Here is a 27,867-nt window from a genome sequence, read left to right as displayed (position 1 = left end):
TCTCAACATTTCCTGCTTCCCACAAACTTTCTGTCACACATTCACTCAATGAAATCGAGCACAGGGCTAGGGCATGAACCCAGGCCCCTTAACCATACTTAGAGAGTCTACCTGTGCAGAAACTAATACAATGCGAGATGCTTAATGCCTCTCAGAATGTCCTCTCATTGGGCAACAACTTTGAACCCTATCAAGCAGGAATCTATTTGGACCAAGTGGTATAGGTGCTGTAATCTAAGGAACTTGACACATATACTTCCCATATTATTCTTCATGTCTGCTCACAGTAGTACATTATACTGTTTGTAGACACTCACTGTTTTTCTTAAAGGGCACTGAAATCTACAAGCACACATCTTTCCTACGGACTATAAGTGTCATCCTTCTCATGGTGTGAATTCAATTAAAAGGCATTCAAGTGTGGAAACATGATAACAGTGCACAAAGAAATCAAGATAACATCCTTTCTTTCACTGAAATGGTACAAAATGAGATAAATAGTGGCTAAGATCTTTGGGAGAGGAATTGGGCATGTTGGAGTGAGTGTATAGCCACAAAAAACAGACCTTTAATGGGGGTAAAAGATATCAACCAGACATCACTATGTGGTACTGCTGCTCTGGAAGTTGGCAGAGTTAACTCCAGAGATGAATAAGGATTTACTGTGAAATGTGTCAAATTCTGCAGCAAAAGAATATAACAGACCTGTGGGACCAGGGCCAAGGCCCATCTAGTCCATCATCGTGTTCTCACATATTGATTCTTCTTCAAAATTAACCAAAAAAACATTTTTTTTGGGGGGTGTTACCAATATTATTTAAAGTCCCAGAGTCCTGGAAAGTAACTAAAATAAAACTTACAGAGTTCACTTGAGCATTAAATTTGTTTCTGAGGTGTTCAAAACTACGAGAAGTGTAAATCTATGCTGTATACTGAAGAATGCTTAGGAAATAGCCTCACTATTTTATTCTGAGGTGGAAGAAAACATTGGCAGCCCAAACTCAAAGAATTAAACACCAATAAAGCAAAATAATGTATTAAAACAAAACCTGAAACAAAACCAGGATCTGGCATTGTCCTGAACTCAGGTCCCAATCTGTGTCACTGAGCATCATACACCAGTCCTTCTAACCCCACTGAAAATTATCTATGAGTACTATACCTTTTCTCAAGTGAATGGAAAAATTTTACATTCACGAAATACGGTAAGTTATTTCTGTTGTTACATCTCACGCTTACTCCTACAAGGGTGGCTGGGTGGCTAACATTAATAATAATAATAATAATAATAATAATAATAATAATAGAATTAAAATCTTTTTTAAAAAATCTTGTAACAATTGAAACACGGTGGCAAATTATAAAAGTTCAATTGTTAAATGCCGATGCAATCATGTACCCAATGCCTGACAAAATAAAGGCATTCTTCATTTATGCTGTAATGTTATGTACATGGGGAACAACCAGATTTCTCTAAGGAGGGAGGTTCCACATATGGGGGGGGGGGCTGCCACCAAGAAGGCCCAGCTCTGTGCCTCAGCTCCACATGCCACATTCTTCAACTGCAGCAAAAAAGCTTTCTAGTTGTCAAGAAACCTTCCCAAATGGTGCAAGATGTGGTACAGGATATTGCAAACTGAGGCTGCCCTTTGTATGAGTGGAAGGTACTTCCTCTCATGCAAGAAGCCTTTTATATTCCAGGCATCACTGTCCAAATCCAGATCAGAAAAGGGAAAAGATTTCGTGACCTCCCATTTTTTTGAAGAGAATTACCAGGAAGCGGTTTTAAAACTTGAAAAAGCAGAAGAGGCCACTAGGACATTTCTCTTATTTCTGCCTTGACATTTTTAGAGCTTTGTGGGGGCGGAGGTGAAATATTAAAGTACTTACTGTGTAAGACTGACAGAAAAACGCCACAAACAAACCTCCACAGAGGCTTTAAAAGCTGTTTACTGGGGCAGGGGCATACAAAGAATCTTCCGGGTGGAATATAAAGTTTCTTTACTGACTTAAAAGGAGTTTTCCCAGCTGTCTGCATTTTCAGAGAAGAGCTTTAGCAGATGAAGTACCATTAGAAGTTTAGGAGCAGATGCTATCCTCTCAAGAGGAAACATGCAGAGGTTACTCAGAGATGAAGGAGAAGAGGGTTAGCTGAAAAACACGCATACTCATAGCTGTAAAATGTTCTTTACTATTTATTGAGCTCAACAGTATGTGAAGAAGCAATTTCAACTGCTCTCTTGGTAGTAACAAAGTTTGGGGCTCAAGTGTGCTTCAAATCATATAGCTGAGGAAGGAGCGCTGTCGTTTTTCAGCATACTATCCTTATAAAGACTGACAATCCTAGTCATCATAAAACCCAGAGGATTTGTCTTAATCAGGATGGAGTTTGGCATGGAGATCTTCCCAGAAAGAGGCGTAATCTGAAAGCTCCCAAATGAATAAGTTAAATAGCACCAATGTGGATGTCCCTGTAGTTGTGAACATTAGTTCTGCCCGCCCAAAACTTGCCTTCTGAAAAATGCAAGATTATTGCAGATTTCTTTCTTTCCTTCCTTCCCCATTTTAATGAACCATTCAAGAAATAGCAAGCTATTCTGCACACGACTGGAAGCTTACTAACGGGAGCATATTTCCTAAAAGAAAAATGGTGGATGAAACAGGCTGAAAGCAGTAGAAGCCAGAAAGTGGGAACAGTTCTTTCCACCATTCTCTGAGAATCTGACTCTCTCCCCTGTTGTGTGCACCTTTTCGAACTTGTAGGTCTCTTGTTACATACTGCTTTTGTGTGTGTTTTTTTATTGAAACATTTTCATGGATAGCAAAGGCACACTCTGTTTTCAGTTCATAAAGTCCTTTCTACAGGTCAGTTTTGAAATGGTTTTTATAATCCTAACATTTCAAACTGAAATGCTCCTTTAGAATGAAGTGTTTGTAGTAGTCCGTACTCAATGCCTATTGCTTAATTTCTCAGAGTCTCCTCAAATCAGTCTCCCTTGCATTACCACAAGCTCCAACAGACACCATTGAGCTTGTACCATCCCAAGGACTTTGTGCACATTTAACAGGCAACTCTGCAAAACAGGTGCATAATAACTTGGCTGTGAGCCCATGGGCCCTGACTAACTTCAGCTACAAATATAGTTGTTTTAAACAGCCCACTGAAGAGGGACCTAAACTGATAAATTAATGTAGAGAAGCAAGTTGCTTTTGAGATGTCACTTCTGGCCTCATTTTCATTTAACAGAAATTCAGATCAGCAAATATGGTACAGCACTGAGGCAGAACACCAGGAATTATGAGTTTGAGCACAGACTCATATGCTCGTGGACAAAATTGTGTTCGGTGTGACTGATTAAGAAAACTTAATTGCTAAGGGAATCCGAACCGAGATTACAAAATGCAATTGCTTTTTGAAGCACTTCTAAGGTTGCACAAATTGAGCTCATGGCTGGGTTACCAGATGCAGGCCCCAACACAGCAGAGGCTGTTCAGCAGCCTCAGCTTTTATATAGTCTGTAAGTTGCCCAGAGTGGTTAGGGAAACCCAGCCAGATGGGCAGAATATAAATAATAAAATTATTATTTTTATTATTAACTAGGGTTGCTTTCTCTGCTGCGTAGCATCAAAATGGGACAATTGTGTCTCCATTCCACCCCGTTTCTAATCTTTAGGCCTTTAGACAAATGAAGGGGATGAATGGTATTTGTTTTCCCTGGTTTTCAGCAAGATTGTTGCTTCAAGATGGCAGTACGGATACTTCACAATCCTCTGCAACGGTTTCACCTGTTAAGCCTTCTGAATTTAGAGAAGAGGAACAGAACACAGATATTCCTGGGGCCTTAGGAATCTTGTACTCTTCAGCTAAGAGTATTCAAAGTTTGCTGGAATGGTGAGAGAAGAAAGCTTGTCTGATCTGGGCAAGGCAGGAAAGGAAATAGGATGGAGCCTGCACTACTGGCCAGTCTTCAAATCTAGGTCACAGGATCCTACCTTTCCTCGGTAGGAGGCGGACAAAACCCATGTCTGGATCCCTCCCTCCTACTGAGCTGAGAAAATGTTGTTGTTTAGTCATGTCCAACTCTTTGTGACCCCATGGAGCAGAGCACACCAGGCACTCGTCTTCCACTGCCTCCCGCAGTTTGGTCAAACTCATGCTGGTAGCTTCGAGAAAGTAGTGAACTGTAAATTCTGGTAACATAGCTTACTTGGATCCATTTCAAATCAAGTTTCTAGTTTGGCATAGAACTAAAATGGCATTGGTCATCCTGGTAAAGTATTTATCCTAGAGAAATGATGGGAGATTACTATTCCACCCCATAGCCTTTGGGGTGTCTCAGGATGCCATCTTGTGTTCACATGCTATTTAGCATTTATGTAAAAACCATTGCGAGAAGTTCCTTTTGGACTAAAGTGTCATCGGAATGTCATTCTTTTTCATATTTTTAATTCCAGCTCTAAACATGTGTTTGGGACCACTTTGCGGTTGGATGAAGCAAACAAGTTGAAACCTAATCTAGATAATCTACTGTGGGTAGCAAACTCCGCAAATCTGATGTCAATGTAAGTGGTTGTGGATGGGGTTGCACTCCCCATGAAATACCAAATTTACAGCCTGGGAGGTCTCCTAGACACAGCACTGTCGATGGAAGCACACATGATCTCAGTGGCTACAAGTGCCTTGAAATGGGTTAGCTTGATTCACCAGCTGTGAGCCTTTCTAAAGAGAAGTAATCTTACCAGTGTTGTACATGCCCCAATTACAGCTTGGTTCCACCCACCAAGGGCTATTGCCCCTGCTCATCTACCCCCTACTCATAAAAACAAAAGAAAAGCCCTTCTAGCCCAGCATTCTGCCCCTCTCTTTATACCTTGCTCAAAGCCCCAAGCCCCACTAGTCCATCAAGGATCCCCCCCCCCATATCTTCACAGCTCCTCTGTTCTTCTATCCTTGCTTTATTCAAACCTCTGTTGTTTAAAACAGGCTTCCTCAACCTTGGCCCTCCAGATTTTTTTGGCCTACAACTCCCATGATGCTTAGCTAGCAGGACCAGTGGTCAGGGATGATGGGAACTGTAGTCTCAAAACATCTGGATGGCCAAGGTTGAAGAAGCCTGGTTTAAAATGTGCCTTCTTTTGCTCCCCTCCCCAATGGCCTAACTTTATGCAAACCTGGGATTGTGACAAGGCCGCAAAATTATCCAGTGGTGGCTATACTCTGATATCATGGCTGTGAGATGACCTCACATTTTTATGTAATGTAGGAAGAGATATAGATACAGTGGTACCTCGGGTTAAGTACTTAATTTGTTCCGGAGGTCCGTTCTTAACCTGAAACTGTTCTTAACCTGAAACACCACTTTAGCTAATGGGGCCTCCTGCTGCTGCCGCACCGCCGGAGCACAATTTCTGTTCTTATCCTGAAGCAAAGTTCTTAACCTGAAGCAGTATTTCTGGGTTAGCGGAGTCTGTAACCTGAAGCGTATGTAACCTGAAGCGTATGTAACCCGAGGCACCACTGTACATGATTTGAAAATATTCTGAACGACAGAAGTGACATTACTGATGTTTACACACAGGTTCTACTGTGAAAGACATGATTTAACAGAAGTGGGGGGAACACTAAGGACATATCACTGGTACAGTGGTACCTTGGTAGTCAAATGGCTTGGCTCCTGAACAAATCGACTCCCGAACGCCATAAACCCGGAAGTGAGTGATCCGGTTTGCAAATGTTTTTCGGAAACCGAACGTCCAACGCGGCTTGGTTTTCAAATATTTTCGGGAGTTGAATGGACTCCTGGAATGGATTAAGTTTGACTACCAAGGTACCACTGTACTGCAACTAAGGATGGTTTGGTGATACTGGTTCATCTGAGCTATGAGAAGCCTACAGAATCAAGACCAAGTGCTCTCTTGTTCAGCCACACTAGTTAAGATTTCCTTCCCACCAAATTGATAGCAACACCCATTCAAAGCTTCTGAAAAAGAACATATCAGACACAAAACCAAGTTTGGAAAAAATTAATATTATTTAAAATATGTCTGACTTAAATATTTCCACATAACAAAGTGTTATTTTCAAGTCACCAGCTATATCACTTATATACATATGTCCATAGTTAACAAAACAATTATGAGATGTCCTATCAAAAAGCAGTGATTTTTCCCATTCAGGAAATAGAAAGAACTAGTCGTATAATACACAAGTATAAATTATATGTACATATATCTTCTTTCTGGAACTGAGGGGAAATAAAAAGCAATTATTCTTCAGAAAGGTATAACATGTCTACATTACAATAAAATGAATCAATACTGATTTTGAAGTGGTCACTTAAAGTTGAAAACTTTATGAGCACTTCCTGTAACTGGGATTTTTGTTATTTACAAAATATACTCAACAGCCACATAGAGGCTTAATTATCTGTATATATACATACGCACACATATATATAACATATAAAGAAATTCAAAAATTTAAAGTAAAATTAAGCAAAATCCTTCTGTCTTTGGAATGTCTTAAAACAGAAAATGCTTTATTCCAGTGTTTCTTTACATATATTACCTTTTCTAAGTAAATGGGGCTTTTCAGAACATTACTGAAAAGCCTAGGTAGTTTTATTTTTATTTTTAATCAAATGTCAACAAAATCAAGGTTATATTAATTGGGGGCTGTCAGAAACCAATCTGCATTTGCTGATACAACTTGTGCTACAGCTCACTTGGTTTGCTCAAGACAAGGCATGGTAGTATGCCCTATTATTTTTAACTTATGGCTTATGTTTTTTGTAGTTATCAAGCTAACACTTCTGAGCATTAAGACCTAACACAGAAAATATGTGCATTTGTTGTTCACTTCAAGGAGATTCTATTATTAGTTACATTTTCTTTGAATAATTATTGCTGAATGTGAAGCTAAACATGTACAATTAAGAAATTAATTTTAAAAATAGCTTTAATAAAATGAATATGGTCCATCACTTTCTGACATGTCAGCAACACCAGCACCATAATGTAATACCAATTAATGAACTAAAGTAATACCAGACATTTAATGCCGTATTGTAATACGAATTCTCTACTGCATGCATCTAACTTTGAGATACTCTTTCTTCCAATTAATTTTAAACAGTCAGGACATCCTCATGATTGCCAGAACTTCCATGCTGTCTACCTTCTAATCAACGTTCATTGATACCAAGATCTGGGCGTGTGTCTTTTGTTTTTTTTACATGAATACACGTATGATGGGATTCAAAAGATGAGCAAACTCCATGTACCTGAGATCATTGATTGTAGTCAAGATAGCAAAGTGTATCTGGTGTTTCTTCAATATCCTACAAGCTTACAAAAGACAATCATTCTTTTGGTAGTTTTGTAAAATTTAAAAAGTTATATTATCTTATTATTTTTAATATGTTCAGTTTTAATAGTAAAAATCCATAGGTGACTATCTTTATAAAAATTCTAGTCCTGAAAGCATTTTGAGCTTCCACCTTGGTTGTCATCAAAAAATATTGGTCCATTCATTTGAAGATTCTTGAACAACCTCTTCCAAATTCAGAGCACGATTAATGTCTTCACCTTCCTGTCCTTGATGACTGGTAGATTCTTGTATTGTGCCTACCGTAACAAGGAAGAGAAATAATGCTGAGAGATCTAATGAAAATACAGAAGAGTTACATTTAAGCGCTGCTTGACTAAACATCCAATAAGAAATGTGTAAGATTTCTTTGGTGGAAAAGCAAACTAAATCCAGCCACGCTTCATGTAATATTTACCTATTAAAGAGTACCATTTACATCCTTTGAAAGTGTTGGTACAGTGCTGTGGATGGAAGTGCTCATCTGCGAGTTGACTGTTCCTTTCAATGGACAGAGCAAATGTATTCACATTAAGGCACGCAAATGCTTAATCTATTCTGTCCATTTGAGTTAATGAGGCAGTCCATGAGGGCAATGGAGTGCATTTATTGATGCAAGAAGTCACTGAATCATGGGAAGAAACTATCATCTATACAGCAACCTAAAATTACTGTATATATTCCATTACATGCTTCACAGAAAGCAAAAGTTCAGCTTAATGTAAATGAACCCAGAGTGAGGCTCAGACTCATGCCTTCCAGCCTCACATGTGTTTAACAGCTTTTCACTTCCAGTTTAGCTTAAGTGCAACTTCTTGTCTTGTCTGATCCAACAAACAGGGCCAGGAAAAAAAAGAAAAAGAAAAAAGGGAAGGGGAGAAAGCAAGAGCTCAAGGCTCATTGACGTCACACAGAACTATGGTTAAGCATGATCTTCAAACCAGTTTATATTGCCTTCAGGAACAGGCACAGTGAAATAGCAAGAGAATTATCACTAAGAACTTCCTTGCTTTGATATGGCTCCTGCATGCATCTAGGAAAGAATTATTCCTTTAGAAGAAACTGTGTTGGGCAAAAAAAGAACCAATGAAGTTGCATCAAGCTTCCTAACAGATATTTTAAATTTTATTGATTTATCATTTTTGCCAATCGCATTGATGTTTTCCTACTATCAAGTGGTACATAAATTTATGAAATAAATAAACTGAATAATTGCAGACTATAATTCTGTACAGTTTAGGAAAGAAAGAAAAATGTTACTATTCAGTACAAACAGCAACACATTCATACACATAAGCCGTGCAGTACATTATGTACTTTTGAATGCCTACAGCAAGGGTGAGAATCCACTTTTGTCTGGCCTGCCACAGCAATATGTGTCCTACACCCAAAGTTTTATGAGGTTAGGTGAGTGACAGGGGACATGGGCTGACAAAAATGACATTTTTTCCAGTCCTGGCCTGGAGAATGAGAGCAGGGGCTGAGATTTAAAAAGAAGGAAAAAGTAAAAGAAGCTCCCAGCACTCAATGCTGTCCAAGTAAACGATGTTGAAACTTGAGAATATTGTACCATAAATGCCAGGGCTGGTTTAAGCCCTACAGTATTCTATATAAAACTTTCACTTGGCAAATTTTACATACCAGAATAGCCATGGGCTCGTTTCATATGAAGCTTCATATTGCTTTTCTGGGTAAATCCCATTGCACAATAATCACATTTGTACGGTCTTTCTCCTGTGTGTTTTTTCATATGAACTTGCAAAGCACTCTTCTGGTTAAAAGCCTTCTCACACAACGTGCACTGAAACGGTCGTTCTCCTTTAATAAACAAGACACTTTTAGACCATTAACTGCAAAAGTGATGCAAAATGGAGTAAAACTCCTTAAACTTCACAAATACACTAATTTTACTTGAACTGGCTATGATCACCATTTAAGGGACCGTTCTCACTAAAACCTGGTCAAGACAAGGAACTATTTAGCTCCTATGCATTGGGCTGAAATAACGGAGCACCTGACTCTGAGACCTGTGGCTCAGGTTAGGAAAAGGCCCAGAGAAGCAGAATAGCTCAAACACTGCTAATTTACTCTTGAACAGAGATGCTCAGTTAACTTTGCTGAACTCCTTTCTTCCTTTTGAACTATGCTGTTCCTTCTTTGGGCATGGCGTGTAAAGATAGCATAAAGCAAAAGGTTAAACAGGTAAAAGTTTCAGTTGCTGCATTACTCCTAAAAGTCCTCCAACTTCCACAGTACGGATCACCCAGGGAGGCCGACCTGGCGCCTTTGTTGCATATCTTTATGCACTAGACAAAAACATCTCAGGCCTTGGGCTAGTTAAACAATCTATGGCCTTTTAAACTCTCTCTCTCTCTCTGTGTGTGTGTGTGTGTGCGTGTGCTTGCTACTATGTTACGCAAATTTGCAATTTTATGTTGTAAACCAGTGGTGGCCAAACTTGGCCCTCCAGCTGTTTTGGGACTACAATTCCCATCATCCCTGACCACTGGTCCTGTTAGCTAGGGATGATGGGAGTTGTAGTCCCAAAATAGCTAGAGGGCCAAGTTTGGCCACCACTGTTGTAAACCACCCTATGATCCTTGGATGAAGGGTGGTATAGAAATTTAATAAATAAATTAAACAAATAAACAGCCCAGGCACTCTGATTGCTGCCTCTCACTTCCTATTGTCCCATATTCTGCTGCTAATGCAATGGTGAGGATGGGTAGGATCATAGCTTTTGGATTAAGTTGTTTACAATTTACTTAACCGTTTGTTAAATTGAACAGCTTGTGGCTAGCCACCTGTACTGATAATTTCTTACCTGTATGAATGCGGCTATGCCTTTCCAGCTGGCTCGGCTTAGCAAAGGCTTTTTCACAGGTATCACATTTAAATACCCTTGGCTTTTGAGAACTTAATGATGGTCCTGCCTGGTGAGTCTGCAAATGCTCCTAATTCAAAACAAAGAAGAAATACATAGAACATGTTTAGGTAAGATAAATAATAATGGGTGCTAAGTTGCTCACACATCCTTTTGTCAACACCAGGCATAGGCAAACTCTGCCCTCCAGATGTTTTGGGACTACAACTCCCATCATCCCTGGCTAACAGAACCAGTGGTCAGGGATGATAGGAATTGTAGTCTCAAAACATCTGGAAGGCAAAGTTTACCTATGCCTGGTCAAGACCTACAAAATCTGAAGCCAGCAATTGCCAAATTCAATCTATTTTATAAAGAATGCAAATAACAAATTCCTTAACAAGTACAAGACCTTATTGAATTAAAAATAATTTTAAAATTAGAAGAAAAAAGCAAAGCACAACCATTTGCAACTTCACAGTTTCAGCAGAATGTTAAAAACAAAAGCAGCATTTCTCCAAATTCCAGATTTATTTCCCAGTAAAGAAGCCCACACCCACATAAGCCAATATGGCTCAATTCAGGTGTAACAGCTTTCCATTATGTCTGAACGAAGCCTAGAAATCAGAATCAAAACTTATTTTTCTTTCTGTACCTGCAAAGAACCAGAATACAGATTTTGCATGCTATAAGATTAGATTGTAATTTTGCTTCCTGATCCAATAGTGACAGACAATGTGATTTGTATTAAAAACAAATGCAATGCTAAATGGAAAAAGAAACAAGCAGAATCAACTGCACTAAAACAGTTAAACAGAAGTTTTCATAAAAAGGATGGTCCAGGTGAGCCTCTTAACCATCAAGACAGAGGTAACCAGCTGCTTTTTTAAGATAAGGGCATTTGAGAGTTTGCACTCTCTGCCACACAGGAAGAATATCATACCAGCTGGAGCAGCAAATTGGCCCCATCCATTTGCCAGAGAAGAAGTAGCTCTAAGAAGATAACTAGCTAAAGAATACTCTGCTCCAACTGCCAGTTGCCCTGGGACTACAGACATTCAGGAAAGCACACTCTGATCCCATTAACCAGCCAGAAGGCTGAAAAACAGCCCAGATATCAAAAAATGGAAGAATTCTAATGCATCAGAGGAAATACTATTGGAACCCCAACATCCAGACATAATTTTGAAAGCATCCCTACTTGTTATTAAATGGAAGAAAGTTTATAAAGAATCTTTTAACTCTTATCAAAGTTTCCTAATAGGAACAGAACTATTTTCACCAAAATATACCCACAGTGAAGCAGTAAAAGTAAAGGGACCTGACGGGCAGACGACTCTGGGGTTGCGGCACTCATCTCACTTTACTGACTGAGGGAGCCGCCGTTTGTCCGCAGACAGCTTCCGGGTCATGTGGCCAGCATGACTAAGCCGCTTCTGGTGCAGCGCACGGAAACGCCGTTTACCTTCCTGCCAGAGCGGTACCTATTTATCTACTTGCACTTTGACATGCTTTCGAACTGCTAGGTTGGCAGGAGCGGTAGATGGTCACAATAAAAATAAATAAGAACGCCATTTTCAAAGGGATACCTCTTTGCCTAGTTAGACCTCTTTGAGGTTTTCAATATAATAAGTTGTGAATTTTATTTCGTACCTTAAGGTGTGTTGCTCGTTTGAAGGCTTTATTGCAAATATGACAAACATGGATTCTTTCCTTTCCATGAACTTCTTTACTGTGCTGCATAAGCATGGCAGCTGAAGAAAAAGTCTGACTACATTCAAAACACTGGTGCACACGAGGCTCTTTTTCAGCTTGAATGCCTTTAGATAAACTTGGAGAAATCTCATTCACCTGCAACAGTTACATAAAATATACACACATTACAAGAAATAAAACCACCTAAAACTCAAGAGATAAACATCACTCTTCAGATGCAATGACGCTTTGAAGAACACATTACAATTGAATAGGTACTGAAATATCTCATGCAACTTTTATTCCAACTTATTAGTAAAATAAAGTTATGGAGCAATTCTGCTAACCCCCTTCAGAGAAAGCACATGAGTGCCTGGTTGTGGTGAAATACTGAAGAAATGGATCCCTGGGTGTGCTCTGCTCCTGCTAGAGCCCCACTCCCAATCAGATCCACAAGCCAATTACTATTTTCAAATAACCATCACCATAATAAATTAATTTTCAGGTTGACTCTGAAAGAAGAAAAAGAAGGGGCAGGGAAATAAACGAAGCAAATGTCAGTGAATCCCCATCAGAATTAGAAGAATTCAAAGGAATGATGGTACAGAGCACAGGGTAATTGAAGTAATTGCCTTTTCCTGTCAATTACTCCTTTAGGACTAATCTGTGTTTGGCAGCATACCAGAAGTGAGCAAGACCAGAGCCAATAGTGGGTAGTACCAGTCGTTCGCCCCCTTTCTTTTTTTATGCTACCTACATGATGCACTGCTGCGTCAGGCAGGAGGAAAAAAACTGAGGGAATTGACCAATATCCCACAAGTCTTTGCTCCTGCCTGTCGTCAGCTGGTGAGGGATGTCCCACACCATTGGCTGCAGCGTCCCTCAAAATAAATTTAGGCCAATGGCCACACGAGGCCTATGACAGCGGAGTGCCCACCACTGGCATATAATGCAAACAAAAAGGGATGTAAGAAGAAAAAGACACCTTTAAGAATTAGACTAACTTTAAAATGGAGACTTCCAAGACATAAGAATGTGCACTTAATTTCACATTTAATATTCACAGTGTTCAAAAGGAAAGATTTGGTTAATATGAAGCAACTTCAAAATTCTTCTTGAAAATGCAAAGGTCAAACCTCCAAATTTAAACCTCCATACTTAACTTCCATAATACACTAAATTGATTAGGATAAGATAAATGAGAACATAATTCTTCACCTACGTAAATTCTACAATATATATATTAAGCCTATTTTGTATCTTTATTCAAGGAACAACATACATAAAAAGGTTTACCTGATATGCTAATTCATCCTGGCTTGAAGGTATTGAATGTGGGGTATGACTCACTAGTATAACTTGCTGGGAGCTTGAAGTGCTCTGTCCAGAGAGATTAGAATCTGTCAGTAAAGCAGGGAACTGTTGTCCCTGCCAAAAGAAAAAGTGAAATGCATTACATTTAGAAGAAAATGTAACTGCAATGTGCAGTCAAAGACTATAAATATGAATTTGTTGATGTGTCATAACACCAGATTTTTCTTTGAAACTTTTTTAATCTGCTGTTGCCGTAAACTGTTATCTATCTCATTGAGTCCACAATAATAACAGCAACAAAACCAGTAACACAGCCCATGGCTCCAAGAATCAAGCCATCTAAAATTCAACATGAGACAGAGAGAAAGAGGAGGGAAAGGGAGGAAAGGGTATACGTTACAAGAAAAAATATGTGTTACTTTCAGTATGGCATGGAGACTAAGGATTTGTGTCACAGGATACATAAAGATACATAAGGAAAGGTGTGTTTAGATAAGGGATTTGAAGGGAATAAGAGACTGGGCACCATAGTTCTCAGAGCCTCTCCTTAAGAGGCAGGTGGTCACTAGTGCTTCCTAGGGCATGTCATGGGTGCTTTCTAAGGCAGTTTTTGGCTGTGCCTGGATTAAACTAGGAAATGCAGAGTTTCAGGGATGGATAAAGGGAGATATGCCTTACTGCATGGGCTGAATGACCTTTTATGATATACAGAATTTTCCTTCTCCCAACTATTATTGACAAAGTATGTCGGTAAACTCTTATGTTTATGTTTATTTTAGAATAGCAAAGCTATAAAGTGAACACTACTTCTACCATATATTCTAGGTCTTTCTCTAATATACTTAATAGGTCTTGCCCTATACTTAAAGCATCTCCTACAAATGCTTGTGCAGCCTGCAGCAACCTGAAGCTGTTTTCAAACTACCCTTACAGCAAGAATTTGCTTATCAGTAATCCACAGGTACATTGCAAGTGTTAATTAACATGGTAAAACCAGGGGAGAAAACAGCGGATGAATGCTTAGCAAAGAAAGCCTTAGTAACTATTAACAATGAAGATTTCTCAAAAAGAGTTGAAACCTGACAGTGTAATCTTCAAATAACTGCAGCAGCAGAAACACCACAAGTCAACAAGCACTGAAAATCACAGGCAAAACAAGTTCAATAGGAGTATTAGAGTAAATTTTAAAAGTAACTATATTGACATTATACATTAGGGAACATAATCTTTGTACTGCACAAATATTTTCTTTGTCAAGCTGCATTCAGGCTTCCTTTAACCTAGTTTTATAGCAGGTATTAATTAGCAGGTATCAGGAATATTAATTAGCAGGTATTAGCAGGTACCAGGTATCAGGAATAGGCTAGAACCGTGACACAAACCTGTGATGTGATGTTAAGAGTCACCGCATCAAGACCAGCAGATAGCATACTTTGAGTATCGGCTAGGGTCAATGTGACACTACCATCTCCTCCAACTCCTGGTGATGACATTACTAAATTCTGAGCTGGCTGAGACATGGGTGGTGTTGAAGGAAGGTTCCCACTCGATGCATTAAGCTCTGTAAAAAGGTATGATATTTCAAAACTCTACACATAATTATCATGATTTACTAGTTGGGAAATGTGCCAATCTGCCTAGCACTATACTTTTATGAATACTCATGGCTGTCCACTTTTCATAACATGTTCTGTGTAGACACTACAGGCAGCAACCATTTCATGTGGGGATTCTGTTCCCGGCCACCGTGTGCATCGGTGGAGCAGTAATAAGTGTGCCATGCCCCCATTGGACCTGCCTTCTTTCCACGCCCCCAAAAGGACCTGCACATTGGTGGGCCTAAAATGGTTGCTGCCTGTAATAACTTACAAGTGGAAATTGCTCAAGCAGGCTGAAATAACAGCATTTTAATAACAGTATGAAACAATATGAACATAAAAGTAGCTTACAACGCCATTTTTAATGGAAAAATCTAATAAAAGAATGTACTGCAATTGATGGAAGGAGCAAAAAGGGAAGGCATTTGAATGACTTGGGCTTCAATGAAATCAGGCGTTTTTGAGAAACCAGTTCTCATTTCTTCACTGAAACCGCTAAGCCAGAATACTGTATAATAAGATTCCATAATACAATTTATTGAGAAAAAATTAAAAGCCTACCTGAACTACTGTTCAGCACTGGGCTCTGAGAGAGGAGTTGATCATTACTTATTGTTAATGTAGCACCTGCTGACTGATTATTGATTGTTGGTGCTGCCAGTCGTAGATTCCCATTCAGTTCATTAGCTCCAGAGGAATTATGCTGAATAAGATCCTGGCCTAAATGCAAAATTGAATCTATAAGCCAATGAAGATCTATAATTGCTTCTGCATTTTTAATGCATAAAAATATTCTAATTTTACAAGAAAAAATAGCTGTAGTGCTATGGAAACATAAACTCATGAAATCTGTCAAACTGTAAATATTAAATGAAAATATTAAATATTACAGTAAATCAAAAACATCTTTAAGAGTTCAGTTAAAACAGCAGTCAAAATAAATTTAAAAAACTGTCCAGTAGCACCTTAGAGACCAACTAAGTTTGTTCTGGGTAGTGTGCATGCACCTTCTTCAGATATACCCAGAACAAACTTAGGTGGTCTCTAATGTGCTACTGGACAATTTTTTTATTTATTTTGACTGCGTCAGACCAACACGGCTACCTACCTGAAGTTAACACAGCAAATAGAGGAAGAGTTAATATGCTAGGGAAAATAAATGCCACTACACCGAAGTGTGTGGATATCTTTGAACCAGGGCTTGTGAAGTATTAAGCATATATTATTAGACAGAGTGACTTTACACACAAAAAATAAGGATAGTATACTTGCCAGATATGGTAAGGGTAATTTCTTGAGGGGTTCCTGACGAGTTTGAAGTAGTTGTACTAGAGGCATGAGCTAAAACATGGCTCAGACTCGAATTATTTATTGTCAATGTAATCTCATGCTGACCATTTGAATTTGAAACCATACCCTGTGAAGTCATGACCTGAGACAGATCCTGTGAACCTAAACACAAACAGGGTAGCAATAATAATAATCAGCAGCCAAACTTCAATATGTTAATATTTACTGTCGTGATGCCTGTTCCAAGATAAGCAGAAGACACAGAAGCAGGTCTTAAACTGGCATGGCCCAATTATTCACAAAAGCAATATAAACAATCCCAGGAGGAATCACAATTCTTGAGAAGAGATGGTGTTCCTAACTTGGATGCAGATTATCCTATGTCTTGGAAAGTAGCCCTATGTACTTGTTTGGAAGTAACTGAATGGGTAGAAATCCTCACTCCCCTTTGTCTGTAGTTGTCAATCTCTTTTGCCCCTGAATACAGCCTCATCTGCTTCAGGGTGCTAGCAGACGGGGGGCTATAGGAGAGGCCTTTGAAAAATTTTATCCAAATAGTGCACTCAGCCACTTCTATGCATGACTGTACATGCAAATAACTCTTTAAAAAGAACCCAATCACCCTATTTATTCAGGATAATGATGCATCATATAGTAAATGATTTAAACAATTAGGGAATTCAAAATACATAAATGTTCCTCAACCAGGAACATGTTTAATTTAATTTGTGTGGTTTTTTTAAAAAATAAATCTTTATTGATAGAAATACATGGTTGATCAGTATTTGCCAAGGGCAATAATATATTTGCTCTTAAAATTGAAATTAATATTTATATAATAAACTTACAGAAAAGATGAGCAAAATAAATTTAAACGTGGAATAATTCTGGGAGCTTTTAGCAACAGAACCCTTCAAAATGGAAGTGTGTGCTTTTGTATCATGCTTACCAGCAGTGTTTGTAGTCAAAACAGCCTCTTGCTCAGATATAGGTCCTATCGTCATATTTGCTGAAGAGGTAACAGTGGGCTGTAAGGACAAGCTTGACAAAGGTTGTATTACCACATTTGCTGGCACTGAACTATCTGCTGTCTGGAGCGAGGTGTTCTGAGTAGCCAAACTGGGATCCCCAGTTAGCTGCTGGGTCAGTACGTTACCCTGTTGTAGCGTCTGCTGCAGAAGACTGGGATCAATCTGAAAAGAAAATGAATATAGGAGATGCAAAAAGATGACACCTCTCCACAAAATGTTATAGAATTTCTCAGAGAAAGTATTTCCCCATCTTCAAAGTAAGCTAGTTTAAAGAAACTCTAACCATGGTTGCAAGAGTTAAGTTATGAAATCTAGTTTTTGCTAAAGCTTGATTATTTGCACAGATTATTAAGATGTTTTCTATTTACAACCACATTTGCACATAATGCTAAGCCTCCCCCCCCCCAAAAAAAATGGTTTAATAAGCCAGGACATGCATGAGCAGTATATATACAAAGGCAGTCGCTTTGCATTTATCTGTGCAAAACTTACTCTTTATTTGTTTATAAAAGATAATACAGGATAAACATACTTGTAATGTAATGTTGTTGATGCTGGTAGGATCTATTCCAGATATTTGAACGTTTGGTCCAACCAAGTTAGCAGCAAGCTGTAACTGTATTCCTTCAAGGGTTGCCAAACTACCATCCGTCAAGGATACAGTTAAATCACCTCCAGCTATAAAGGAAAACAGTCAAATATATATATTGTATCCTTTATTTTCAGGAAGCCATGCCAACAAGTTCTATCTTCTATGGATAAACATATCACATTCATAAGCAGCCCACAAGAAGTACTTGTAAACAAAGACAATTGCCCTGCCTTTCTCCTCTAGTTCTCTCTGCCCTTCCCTTTCTTCTATCCGGCATATCTAAAAGCAACCGATGTAGATGGGGGGGGGAAGAGTATCAGGTGGGGGGCAACTTTAACCAGTTCCCTTCCCCTCCCCACTTTCCCTTTCACAGCTAGGTGGGCAGACTGGCTAAAGGATGGGGGCTTTGTTTGCAGTCACTTCACTTTTCCCAAGCCAAACTTTCCCTCTGGCTTACTGGGATGCTGAACTGTGGCAGATAGTGCGGGTGCAAGAGGAATGTACATGCAACAGCTCCTCAGAGTGATCTTCGCTGCTCAAGCCAAGTGAGCCGATGAAGTGCGCAATGAGTGAGCCAAACCTGTGAATCTCGCCCGAGCTGTGCCTTGTTCAGAGCATGAACCATAGTCCTACTTCTTCCTTATCAGGTAATACCAACAGAAAGAGGCTTTAAACCCCATGCAGAACAACAACAGTGTTTACCTGACATTGAAGCAGGAAGTATAGCCTGACCAACAAGACCTTGTGGAAGCAAATTTTGGTCAAACTGGCCTGTCAGAACAGAATTATTCATGATGAAAACATTGGGATCTGTTGAGGATGAATTAAGAAGGTTTACTGGCTGTAGTCCCTCAGCCGGAGTGCGAGGCGCAGGCTTCCTGGCCTTCTTGGCCTCTGGTTTAAAGTGACACTGTATGTGGGTCTTCCTCCGTCCAGAAGTTCGAAACCTCAAGTCACAGTGAGGGCATTTAAAGGGTTTTGCTCCAGTATGTAAGCGCATATGCACTTTCAGGCTACCTTTTGTAGAAAATGAATTGCTGCATACGTGACAACTGAAGAGCTTCTGACCTGGAGAGTAAGAAAACAGTCTGTCAGGTGAAAATAAAGATCCTAATCTCTTTACAGCTAAGACCCACTGCAATTCTGTTGAGCCTGTACAGCGGAGGCCACTGTCAAACATTGTGTCAGAAAATTGTGTCCCTACATGTTCCTGTCTTCCGTTCCCCATCCACTTTCCACGTAGAAAGTAAGAAAATGAACAAGGACATATATTTCAATGTAGGATGTCCCTGAACTTATGGTTTAAAATATGAACAGCTGTATTAAGTGTTTAATACAAAAGTTTTGCACAAGACTGATATTTAGCTGATAAGAGCTCCACATAAATAAATAAAAATAATTAAGGATGTACTGTGATCGCAGTATCCAAAGTCATCTCCCACAAATGCAGTGATTTCAAGAAAACAGCTCCACCTGGCTTGTTGAAATTGCAGCATGCTTTCAGTGTGTGGCAAACTGCTAGAAATACGCATGCACATCCTGTCTGGGGAGGGGAAATGGCAGTTCCACACTAGTGATGGCTGCATATGTATAATGGGTTATTTTCCCTCAATGGATTTTCCACAGTAAAAAAATATATCTGATTAATATTTTTTTAAGTACAGGCTGCCATTTTGATGACAATGACATCAGGTGGACGGTGAGAAAAGCTAACATGCATTAGCAGCACCTGTTCCACAATAAACCTCCTTCTGGAAGCACCCTTCAACACTGAAATCAACAACCACCCACTGCTGTAATATTTTATTAAAAACCCAAACATCCCAGCCAGATTATCATCCTAAAAAATTCAAGTGTTTTGATGTTCCTGGGGTTTTTTTCACCTGCACATTTCATTAGAGTTGGAATTATAAAACATTTTGCTTACCTGTGTGTGTTTTTACATGGCAATCCAGAGTAGACTTTACAGTAAAACTCTTTCCGCATTCATCACATTTATATGGTTTTTCTCCCGTATGGATACGCACATGCCTAGTCAAAAATAGTTGTTCTTCAATTAATATATGCTTATGCGAATACTATATGTTTATCAATGTCTGCTAGCCAACACCAATGTTTACAAAGCAATTAAAACATCTAGGTCTAAAAAAATTGAGGAGCATTGAAATGTGGTTTTCTAAGCAAGTTGGAAAAACATGTTTGGAAACATTTTCCAAGTCCAATTATACCTGGAGCTACTAAGCCACAGATTTTCATTCAACAAGCTTTTCATAAAATGGTTGCAATCCAGGGACTGCTTTCATTTATTTAAAACATTCCTATACCACCCCTCATCGTATCAGATACCAGGGTGATATACAACGATATAGACAATAAGGTATTTGAAACCCATTACAATTAAAGACTAACATCAGCAACCATAATGAAAGATAGCAAATTAACATGTATTAACTTGTGCTGAAAAAACTGTAATGCAGGTACCAGGTGGACCTTTTTAGGGAGGGCATTCCAGAAACAGGGCACCATCACTGTGAAAGTCCTATGAGTAGGACATCAGGCACTTTTAATTTGAACTGTTGCCTCCCATGCCATATTGCAAGCTACATTTGAAGCTCCTCCACATTTCAGAAGTGGATCCAATGTGATATGAACAGCTGCTACTAAGAAATCAGTTAATAAACAACTTGGCATGCAATAAATAGTGGAATTCTTTAGACTGTGGCCAGAATGATTAAAAGTGTGCTGCAAAAATAACGTGCTTCATGTGTATTCTTTAGCTTTGGGGGTGGCAGGCCTTCTTACCTGACTAAATCACTAGGTTTTTTAAAGCTTTTTGGACAGTAAGTACAACAGTTGGCATATTTAGGCTCAGCTTCCATTTCTGCTTGCTTGTCTTTGATTTCACTAATTCTGTCCTTTTCTGCAGCAGATTGGACAAGAACTTTTTCAGAAACAGTTGCGCTTTCTTGTGGCCTGATTTTTGCAAGTTCTGCTGTTTCTTCCTCTGTGAAAGTGATAACACCAGGTCTAGACTTTCTAGAAGATGTTCTTTCAGAGGTCTCATCATCATCTTCTGTATATTTCAATAGAGAAACAATAGCATGTTATAGAGTACTTTTAGAGGCCCATTAAAATAATTAAACAACCTCTGTGAACATCACACTGTTTAAATATCAAAGTGATTATTCACACATATGGAAAAAAAACTCACCTCCTCCTGCTGTTTCTCCACCTGATGCTGCCGTTGAAGACACAGTTTGATGCTTTTTCATGTGCTTTTTGCAGTGAACAGTAGTTCTGAAACTTTCATCACAAAATGGGCACTTGTATGGTTTCATGCTCATGTGAGTTGCCATATGTCTAGTAAGGCTTCCATTAGTAGTAAAGGATGTATTGCAAATGCTGCAACTGAATGCTTTAACTCCTGAAGGAAAAAGGACAAATAGGCTTTCTGGTGATCTAACAGAACATGTTCAACAATGAGTCAGATTTAAGGTGCAATTCCAAGCACACAGCAGCGACTTGCTTTCAATTTGTTATCAGAAACGTGTTGATAGTCACTAATTATTATTATTATTATTGACATTTTTATCCCACTCTTCCTCCAAGGAGCAGAAACAGTGACTGGCCCAAAATCATGGAATCAGCTTTACAGCTGAGTGGGGAATGAAACTGATTCTCCCCATTTTTAGTCCAGCATTCTAAACACACCATATGCTCTAATTTAGACCATTTTAAAAGGCTGTTCTACCAATAACCATTACCCATGTCAGATGAATGGGATCTCCATATCAGAGGCAGTATACTTTGAATTCTGGAGATGGCAATGACTTATATGCTTTGCATTGGACTGCTCAGTAGCCACTGTTAAGAACAGAAAGCCAGACTACATGACCTTTGGTTTAATTCAGCAAGGAAATTCATACTGTCATGCCCTTCTTTTGGACACAGGAGAATTACAAGGCTTAAAATGACTTGCAAAAGAACCAAATATTACTACTGCTTTATCACCTGTATGTGTCTTCTCGTGAGATTTAAGAACCCCAGAAGAAACAAATCCTCGTCCACACAACTGGCATTTATAAGGCTTTTCTCCAGTGTGAGAACGTACATGCTGCTTCAAGTGGCTGGATTTCTTGAAACCCTTGTTGCAATATTCACACCTACAAAAATGGAAGTTCAATTGGAATGAAATGAAAAGTCAACTTTGATGATGGCCTGTAAATAAATATGACATGCCAATGTTTCCTGGTTTACTGCTAGCAACAACTGATATTATTATACAGAATTGTAGTTCATGAATTTAGGACTTAAATGTTTCCCAGTGACATATATTCAGCTCATAAACCAATTTACATTGCAAATCTGTGTTTACTCAGAAGTAAGTCCCACTGTGTTCAGTAACAGAGTGGACTTTTCCTTTCAACAGCTACATAAGAATGGCCAATTGTAAAGTTCAAAAAACCTGTAAGAACGCTTGCTTTGATCTTCATTATCTTCCAGAAACTGAGAGCGTTGAGGATGCAGCTCAAGTTCTTGTGACTGATCTTGAATCAGGCGGGTGGTCTGGGAAGCAAATATTAATTTTTCAGTTGTCAATACAATACTAAAATCAACTCACCTAAACATGTAACAAGGATGGCTAAACTCTACATTTAACCAAGTAGAGTTGTGTGGCAATAAAATGGCCTAGTCCTAAAGGAAGCTTGTCTTTAGCAAAGGTGACAGATTCTTTATTCGTCTTCTTTTTAACTCTGCTGTTGCAGGTGGTGACTATAGAGCAGCTGACATCTCAAAGGTCCAGTCACCATTTCCATTTCCCCCAAATGTTCTGGGCATTACAGGTCATTGTGGGGAGGCAAAATGTTCAGTTGGTGAAGAGGTACAGCTCTTCTCTCTGAAGTAGCATTATTTGACCTAAGAATGCAAGTTCCACAAAGCTATAAAAACTACACACCTTTCAAGTAAATACTTACTACATTAATAGCATCTGGTGCAGGAACCTGAAGTAGATTTGGTTGGTGGTAGCTTGTTGAAAGAGCTTGGGATTCAAGGGTGCTTGAATCTTGAAGCTGCTGTACTGCTGGAAATTGATTTTGCTGACTGTAGCCATCATTAACAGTAAAACCTACCAAAAGACAAATGAGAAAGCTGTATTAGACGTGAGGTTATTGGATTGTTTTGTTTTTTATTATGTATTTTGTGGTTTTATATTGTGATTTTATCCTGTGAAGCACCCTGAGACCTGCAGGTATAGGGTGCTATACAAATTTAATAAAGAACAATTTATTATTATTATTATACAGTACATAACTCACACTTATCCATTACAATGCAAGCAACTCACTTTCTGCAAACTATAACAGCTCAACAGTACGAGTCACCTAGCAAGAAGGGATGTAAGGAAAACCTTGTACCAATTTTTAATCATAGATCCATAGATTTTTAAATCATAGGTTGAACATGCCTTTGCAAATTAATAGATCCTAAAATCCCTGTCCTCCTTGCCATGGAAGGTCAGGGATTTGGAGTCTTGCTGGTAAAAGTTCATGATAGTGGCACCAAAATGATATGGAATTTGTAGAGCTTAATCTTAGGTGTTGCTGAGACAATACAATAGCCAATAGGATCAAACCATCGCTAATAAAGAACAAAACAATGGTAACATGGAAAGACAATAATTATTTCCTCTTCATCTACAAGAAAACAGCAAAAAGAAAAAAGAAACTTTATTGGCATCCAATAAACAGCCACAGCAATGAGGATACTTACCCCCATGTTTGCCTTCAACTATGTTCTCCACAGAACACAATTTGAAGTTTCCTTAAAAAGTCTCAATTAGCTCAGAGCCATTCAAATTCTGAATTTAATGTTATGTGTACATGTGTCTAACAGGTTGACTCAGCTTCCTTTATCTACATTGGTTTCACAAAAATGTAAGACTCAGTACAAACAATAACAACATAAATATTATGCCAAACTAATTCCTATTCCACTATATTTGTGCCTCTTCAAAATGAAGTTATTTGCTCCTCTCATAAAATTTATGTTATACCAGCACTTCACATTGAAAAAAACAGGTTTAACTGAATCTACTGCTTCTCTTTTTTCACGGGAAGAAATGAGTTATACTCTTCTGAAAAACCAAAAAACTCCCTTAAAAGAATCAAGTCTTCAAAAAAAGTCCTGACCCCTATGGTTGTAATTCGTGGGCAATCATTAAATTTTATGCTGAATCTAATTTTTAAACTGTATTTTAATCAACTGTTTGATTGTGTTTTAATGTATTTGATATTAGATGTTAGCCGCCCTGAGCCCGGTCTCAGCCAGAGAGGGCGGGGTATAAATAAAAATTTACTTCCTTCCTTCCAAATGAATTTTAAAATTATAATGTAGTACCTTAGAGATCAACTGAGCAGTTTTAGGTATAAGCTTTTGTGCACATGCACACTTCTTCAGATACTCTGAAACAGAAGTCATCAGACCCTTATATATAATAAGAGGGAGAGGAGGCAATGGGTGATTGGCTAATGGGTATGGTAAGTCTGTTAGTGACCGTTAATGACAGTTGGTCCCACAAGAAAAAGAAAAAGCAAGAGATTTTTAAAGGGACAGTATGTAGAGGACCAAGAATCGCTTTACCCTGTGTAATGGGATAAGAATCCAATATTGCTGTTCAGATCAGGTCTCTCCATAGTTTTCAGTTTAGTGATAAGTTGTAATTCAGCAACTTCTCTTTCAAGTCTATTTCTGAAATTCTTTTGTAATAAGACAGCCAGTTTGAGATCTTGTTCCACCAGGAACAAGACAGAGTTGTTCCACAGGCCTTTGGTCAGGGCGCAGCCTGACTCCCTCCTCTGGCAACCTGCACAGAATTTTGCTTAACAGTTGCCATCAATTTGATTTTAATTAATTTTTATAATGAAATGTTTTTAGAATGTTGGATTATTTGCTTGTTTGATTATTTGATTGTTGTTAGCCGCCCTGAGCCTGGCTTCGGCTGGGGAGGGCGGGATATAAATATTATTATTATTATTATTATTATTATTATTATTATTATTATTTCGAATGTCCTGGGAGACTGAAGTGTTTTCCTACTGGTTTCTCTGTCTCAAGCTCTGGGAGGAAGACCTTTCATAGCCTACAGACAGCCACCTAATCTTAAACTCCTCCTCACCCACAATAATACAGCAACCAAACTTAACATGGAAACTGGTACCAGAGCCTGCAATAAACCCAGATGCCAACTTTGTTGCCACATACACCTGGGTAGTACCATTACCGGCCCCAACAACATCAAACATACCATCTCAGGCCTACTTAATGGCTCATCTTCTAATCTTCTAACATAGTGTACACCATCAAATGCCAGCAGTGCTCTTCAGCTGTCTATTTTGGACAAACAGGCCAAACCTTACACCAAAGGATAAATGGACATAAATCTGACATCCGTAATCACAAGACAGAGAAATCAGCAGGAGAACACTTTAAAATTTATTTTAAAGAACTACAGTACTTGATGTTGGTCTCAATGTTCTTAGCAAGGTGTTCCTCAAATTCTTTTTTTAAGCATCCCTTACACTTGCACTTTTTGCCAAAGTTTATATTCCTTTTTGTTCTCTTCATTTAGACAAGACTTCCATTTTTTGAAATAAGCCACCATGCATCACAACCACTGACTCCATTTCAGAACTATCTACCAGGCAATCCAGAGGAAAAATGAAGGGGAAATGTGTGTGCGTCCTATGGAGCGAAGACGCCATAGCCCCACGACCCTCTCCCGGCTGGAGAGGTGACGCGCGGCTATGGCAGCAGCCTCTCCGCTGCGCCTTTCCGCTGCTCCCCGACCTGCTCTTTGGGGCTGGTGGTGGGCTTCCCCCCGCCAGCCCCAAAGAGCAGGTCAAAAGGAACCTGAAGCCTGGAGAGCGAGAGGGGTTGGTGTGCACCGACCCCTCTCGCTCTCCAGGCTTCCAAGGTAGCCGCCTGAACGCACCTTAAACGGCACCTTGTTTTAGAGCGGGAAAACAAGAGGGGGAAAATTCTCCCCCTCTCTGCGCAGCGCCTCCTGCCGCTTCGCTGAAGGGGCGCTGGGCAGAGAGGGGGAGAATTTTTTTTTCTTGTTCTCCCCCCTCTAAAACAAGGTGCGTCCTATTGTCCGGTGTGTCCTATGGTGCGAAAAATACGGTATATGTTCCTAATGATCAAATTGCCCCCCGCCAGGATCCCTCCACCCCACCCCCCAGAGAAATATCCTCAGCACAAGAGGATAGCTGCTCATCCCCCAAAGAACGAGTCCCTTTCTAAGGAGTTGTTTCCCTTTTCCTCAGTGATGTTCTCCTTCCCTAAGACCCTCCTTCTCCCTGACAGCAGGGGAACTATCATCATGGAAGGACAATGCAAATATAATATCAGACTTTCATTTTCCTATCTTCCGAGTAAATAAACAACTAAGAACAATGAAGCACATATGTAGACAAAGAGAGAGGGTCCATCAAGTTAAACACATGTTTCTATATAAACCTACCTGAGATTTAAAATTTCTGAATGGCTCCAGGAACATCAAATAACCTTCAAAGAATAGGAAATCTGTAGAGAGCATTCCAAGTAAAATAGAAATCTTGTACAATACAGATTTTAAACCATGCTTTGTCTAGCATTACTTAATACCTTACATTTCTATGAGATGAATACTTTATGATAAAGAAGAAAACTTTCCTAAAAGAAAATAATTAAACCTGTAGTTTCACAAATTAGATTGGTTCTGAAACTCCACTCAATCGGTTTCACAAGCACCAACCTTTTTCTGTAGATGTGATGACATTCTGGAATTGCAGTCACTGTGCAGCTGAATACTGTTGAAGCTTTCAAACATTGCAAAAACGTACTCATAGGTCACTTTGAAAAGTATTATTTAGAAATTTACTAACCTTGTGATAATGCTTGCTGATCAAATGATTGCTGTGCTATAGTCTGCTGCTCAAACTGATTCATATTTTCTTGCAGTGCATGTTGGGATGTCACAAATCTATCTGGAAATGAAATGAAATGTGAAAAATGAACATAAGATTTTACTGCAGTCCATTAATTTTCAGCTTTGTATTCTTGTTATAAAAAAGCATGCCTAGGCACTCTGTTGTGATACCCATAACCCAGGTTTAAGGTATCATTTAGCTTCTAGCTGTCACATCTGTTTCTAATACCAATCATGTTCACTGAACGAGCTGCAGCATGGGTCTAATGTGACTTTCTTTCTGCAATGAAAGGAACGTTCACAGAAAGCCTGAAACTCATACTAAGTTGAGATTTGTCCCCAATAAATGATGCATTAATAAGACCATTCATATCACCACTCAGCTACTGCTGCAGCTTTGCACAGTAGACTCACAAAAAAAAAAATCAGGTTCATTAAGCCTAATCACAACATTTAAGGATAGCTGCTAAACAAATTTCCCTTTAAACTGACTTATTTACCAATCTTTTCTACTACATTTACCTTCCTCTTGACCAAGTGGTTGATCAGTCAACTGTGGCCTCAGTTCAGTTTCCTCCGAGTCCACAACCTGCTGCTGGTCCAAATCTAAAATAGTTTCTTGATCTGTTGTGACAGCTTCAGTTTGCTGCAGCTCTTCACTTTCAATCTCAACTTGCATCTGAGTAGAAACATGAATGCTCTGCTGGTCTACTGTTGTATCATCAATTGAAGCAGCTTGCTGGTGCTGTTGCAGCTGTTGTGCAAGCTCATACCTGAAAGAGGAAGACGACAGTTCTGTTGCACTAACAAAATATGAGGTTGACAGTAGGAGCGTCTTTTAACTGTGTGTATATCTAAAAAACCTCAGGATAACAGAATAACTTAGTTTGTATTTGACTACCTTCCTATCTTCCTTCAATCATAGCAAATTTCTGTTCTGTTCACCTGCAACAAAATATTACTTACAAAATGGGCACCATGTTGCTGTCCAAACAGTGAGCTGCAAGGACAACTGGTGGCACTGACACTGTTAGCTGAACACTGAGATGGGTCCTACACTACGTGGAGAAGTCCCAGACCCAACATAGCTACATTTTCCTACTCCACTACCCCAAAAAATACATCTGTCAAGGGTCCTCTGTGCCCC

General features: G+C 39.1%; 1 protein-coding gene across 3 annotated transcripts in view; it reads right to left on the bottom strand.

The window, feature by feature from the left end:
• Positions 1-6,013: 6,013 nt before the first annotated feature.
• The window catches only part of ZNF236 (zinc finger protein 236), a 45,583-nt gene continuing 23,729 nt past the window's right edge, over positions 6,014-27,867 (bottom strand). For all 3 annotated transcript variants that reach the window (XM_053396675.1, XM_053396677.1, XM_053396676.1), the window contains exons 15-33: positions 27,243-27,493; positions 26,677-26,778; positions 22,726-22,877; positions 22,215-22,315; positions 21,761-21,912; positions 20,961-21,173; positions 20,552-20,822; positions 19,677-19,780; positions 18,452-18,817; positions 17,690-17,835; positions 17,076-17,319; positions 16,109-16,288; positions 15,398-15,556; positions 14,621-14,799; positions 13,221-13,352; positions 11,883-12,080; positions 10,191-10,320; positions 9,008-9,184; positions 6,014-7,626 (exon numbers count right to left, since the gene is read on the bottom strand). In XM_053396675.1, the coding sequence (XP_053252650.1) occupies positions 7,511-7,626; positions 9,008-9,184; positions 10,191-10,320; positions 11,883-12,080; positions 13,221-13,352; positions 14,621-14,799; positions 15,398-15,556; positions 16,109-16,288; positions 17,076-17,319; positions 17,690-17,835; positions 18,452-18,817; positions 19,677-19,780; positions 20,552-20,822; positions 20,961-21,173; positions 21,761-21,912; positions 22,215-22,315; positions 22,726-22,877; positions 26,677-26,778; positions 27,243-27,493 (3,373 nt within the window). In that variant the 3' untranslated portion in view covers positions 6,014-7,510. The remainder of the gene's footprint in view (positions 7,627-9,007; positions 9,185-10,190; positions 10,321-11,882; positions 12,081-13,220; positions 13,353-14,620; positions 14,800-15,397; positions 15,557-16,108; positions 16,289-17,075; positions 17,320-17,689; positions 17,836-18,451; positions 18,818-19,676; positions 19,781-20,551; positions 20,823-20,960; positions 21,174-21,760; positions 21,913-22,214; positions 22,316-22,725; positions 22,878-26,676; positions 26,779-27,242; positions 27,494-27,867) is intronic.

Source organism: Podarcis raffonei, chromosome 7 (assembly GCF_027172205.1).
Source record: "Podarcis raffonei isolate rPodRaf1 chromosome 7, rPodRaf1.pri, whole genome shotgun sequence".
Lineage (NCBI taxonomy): Eukaryota > Metazoa > Chordata > Lepidosauria > Squamata > Lacertidae > Podarcis > Podarcis raffonei.
The sequence above is the reverse complement of the archived record's forward strand: the minus strand, read 5'-3'. Positions and strand labels throughout refer to the sequence as shown.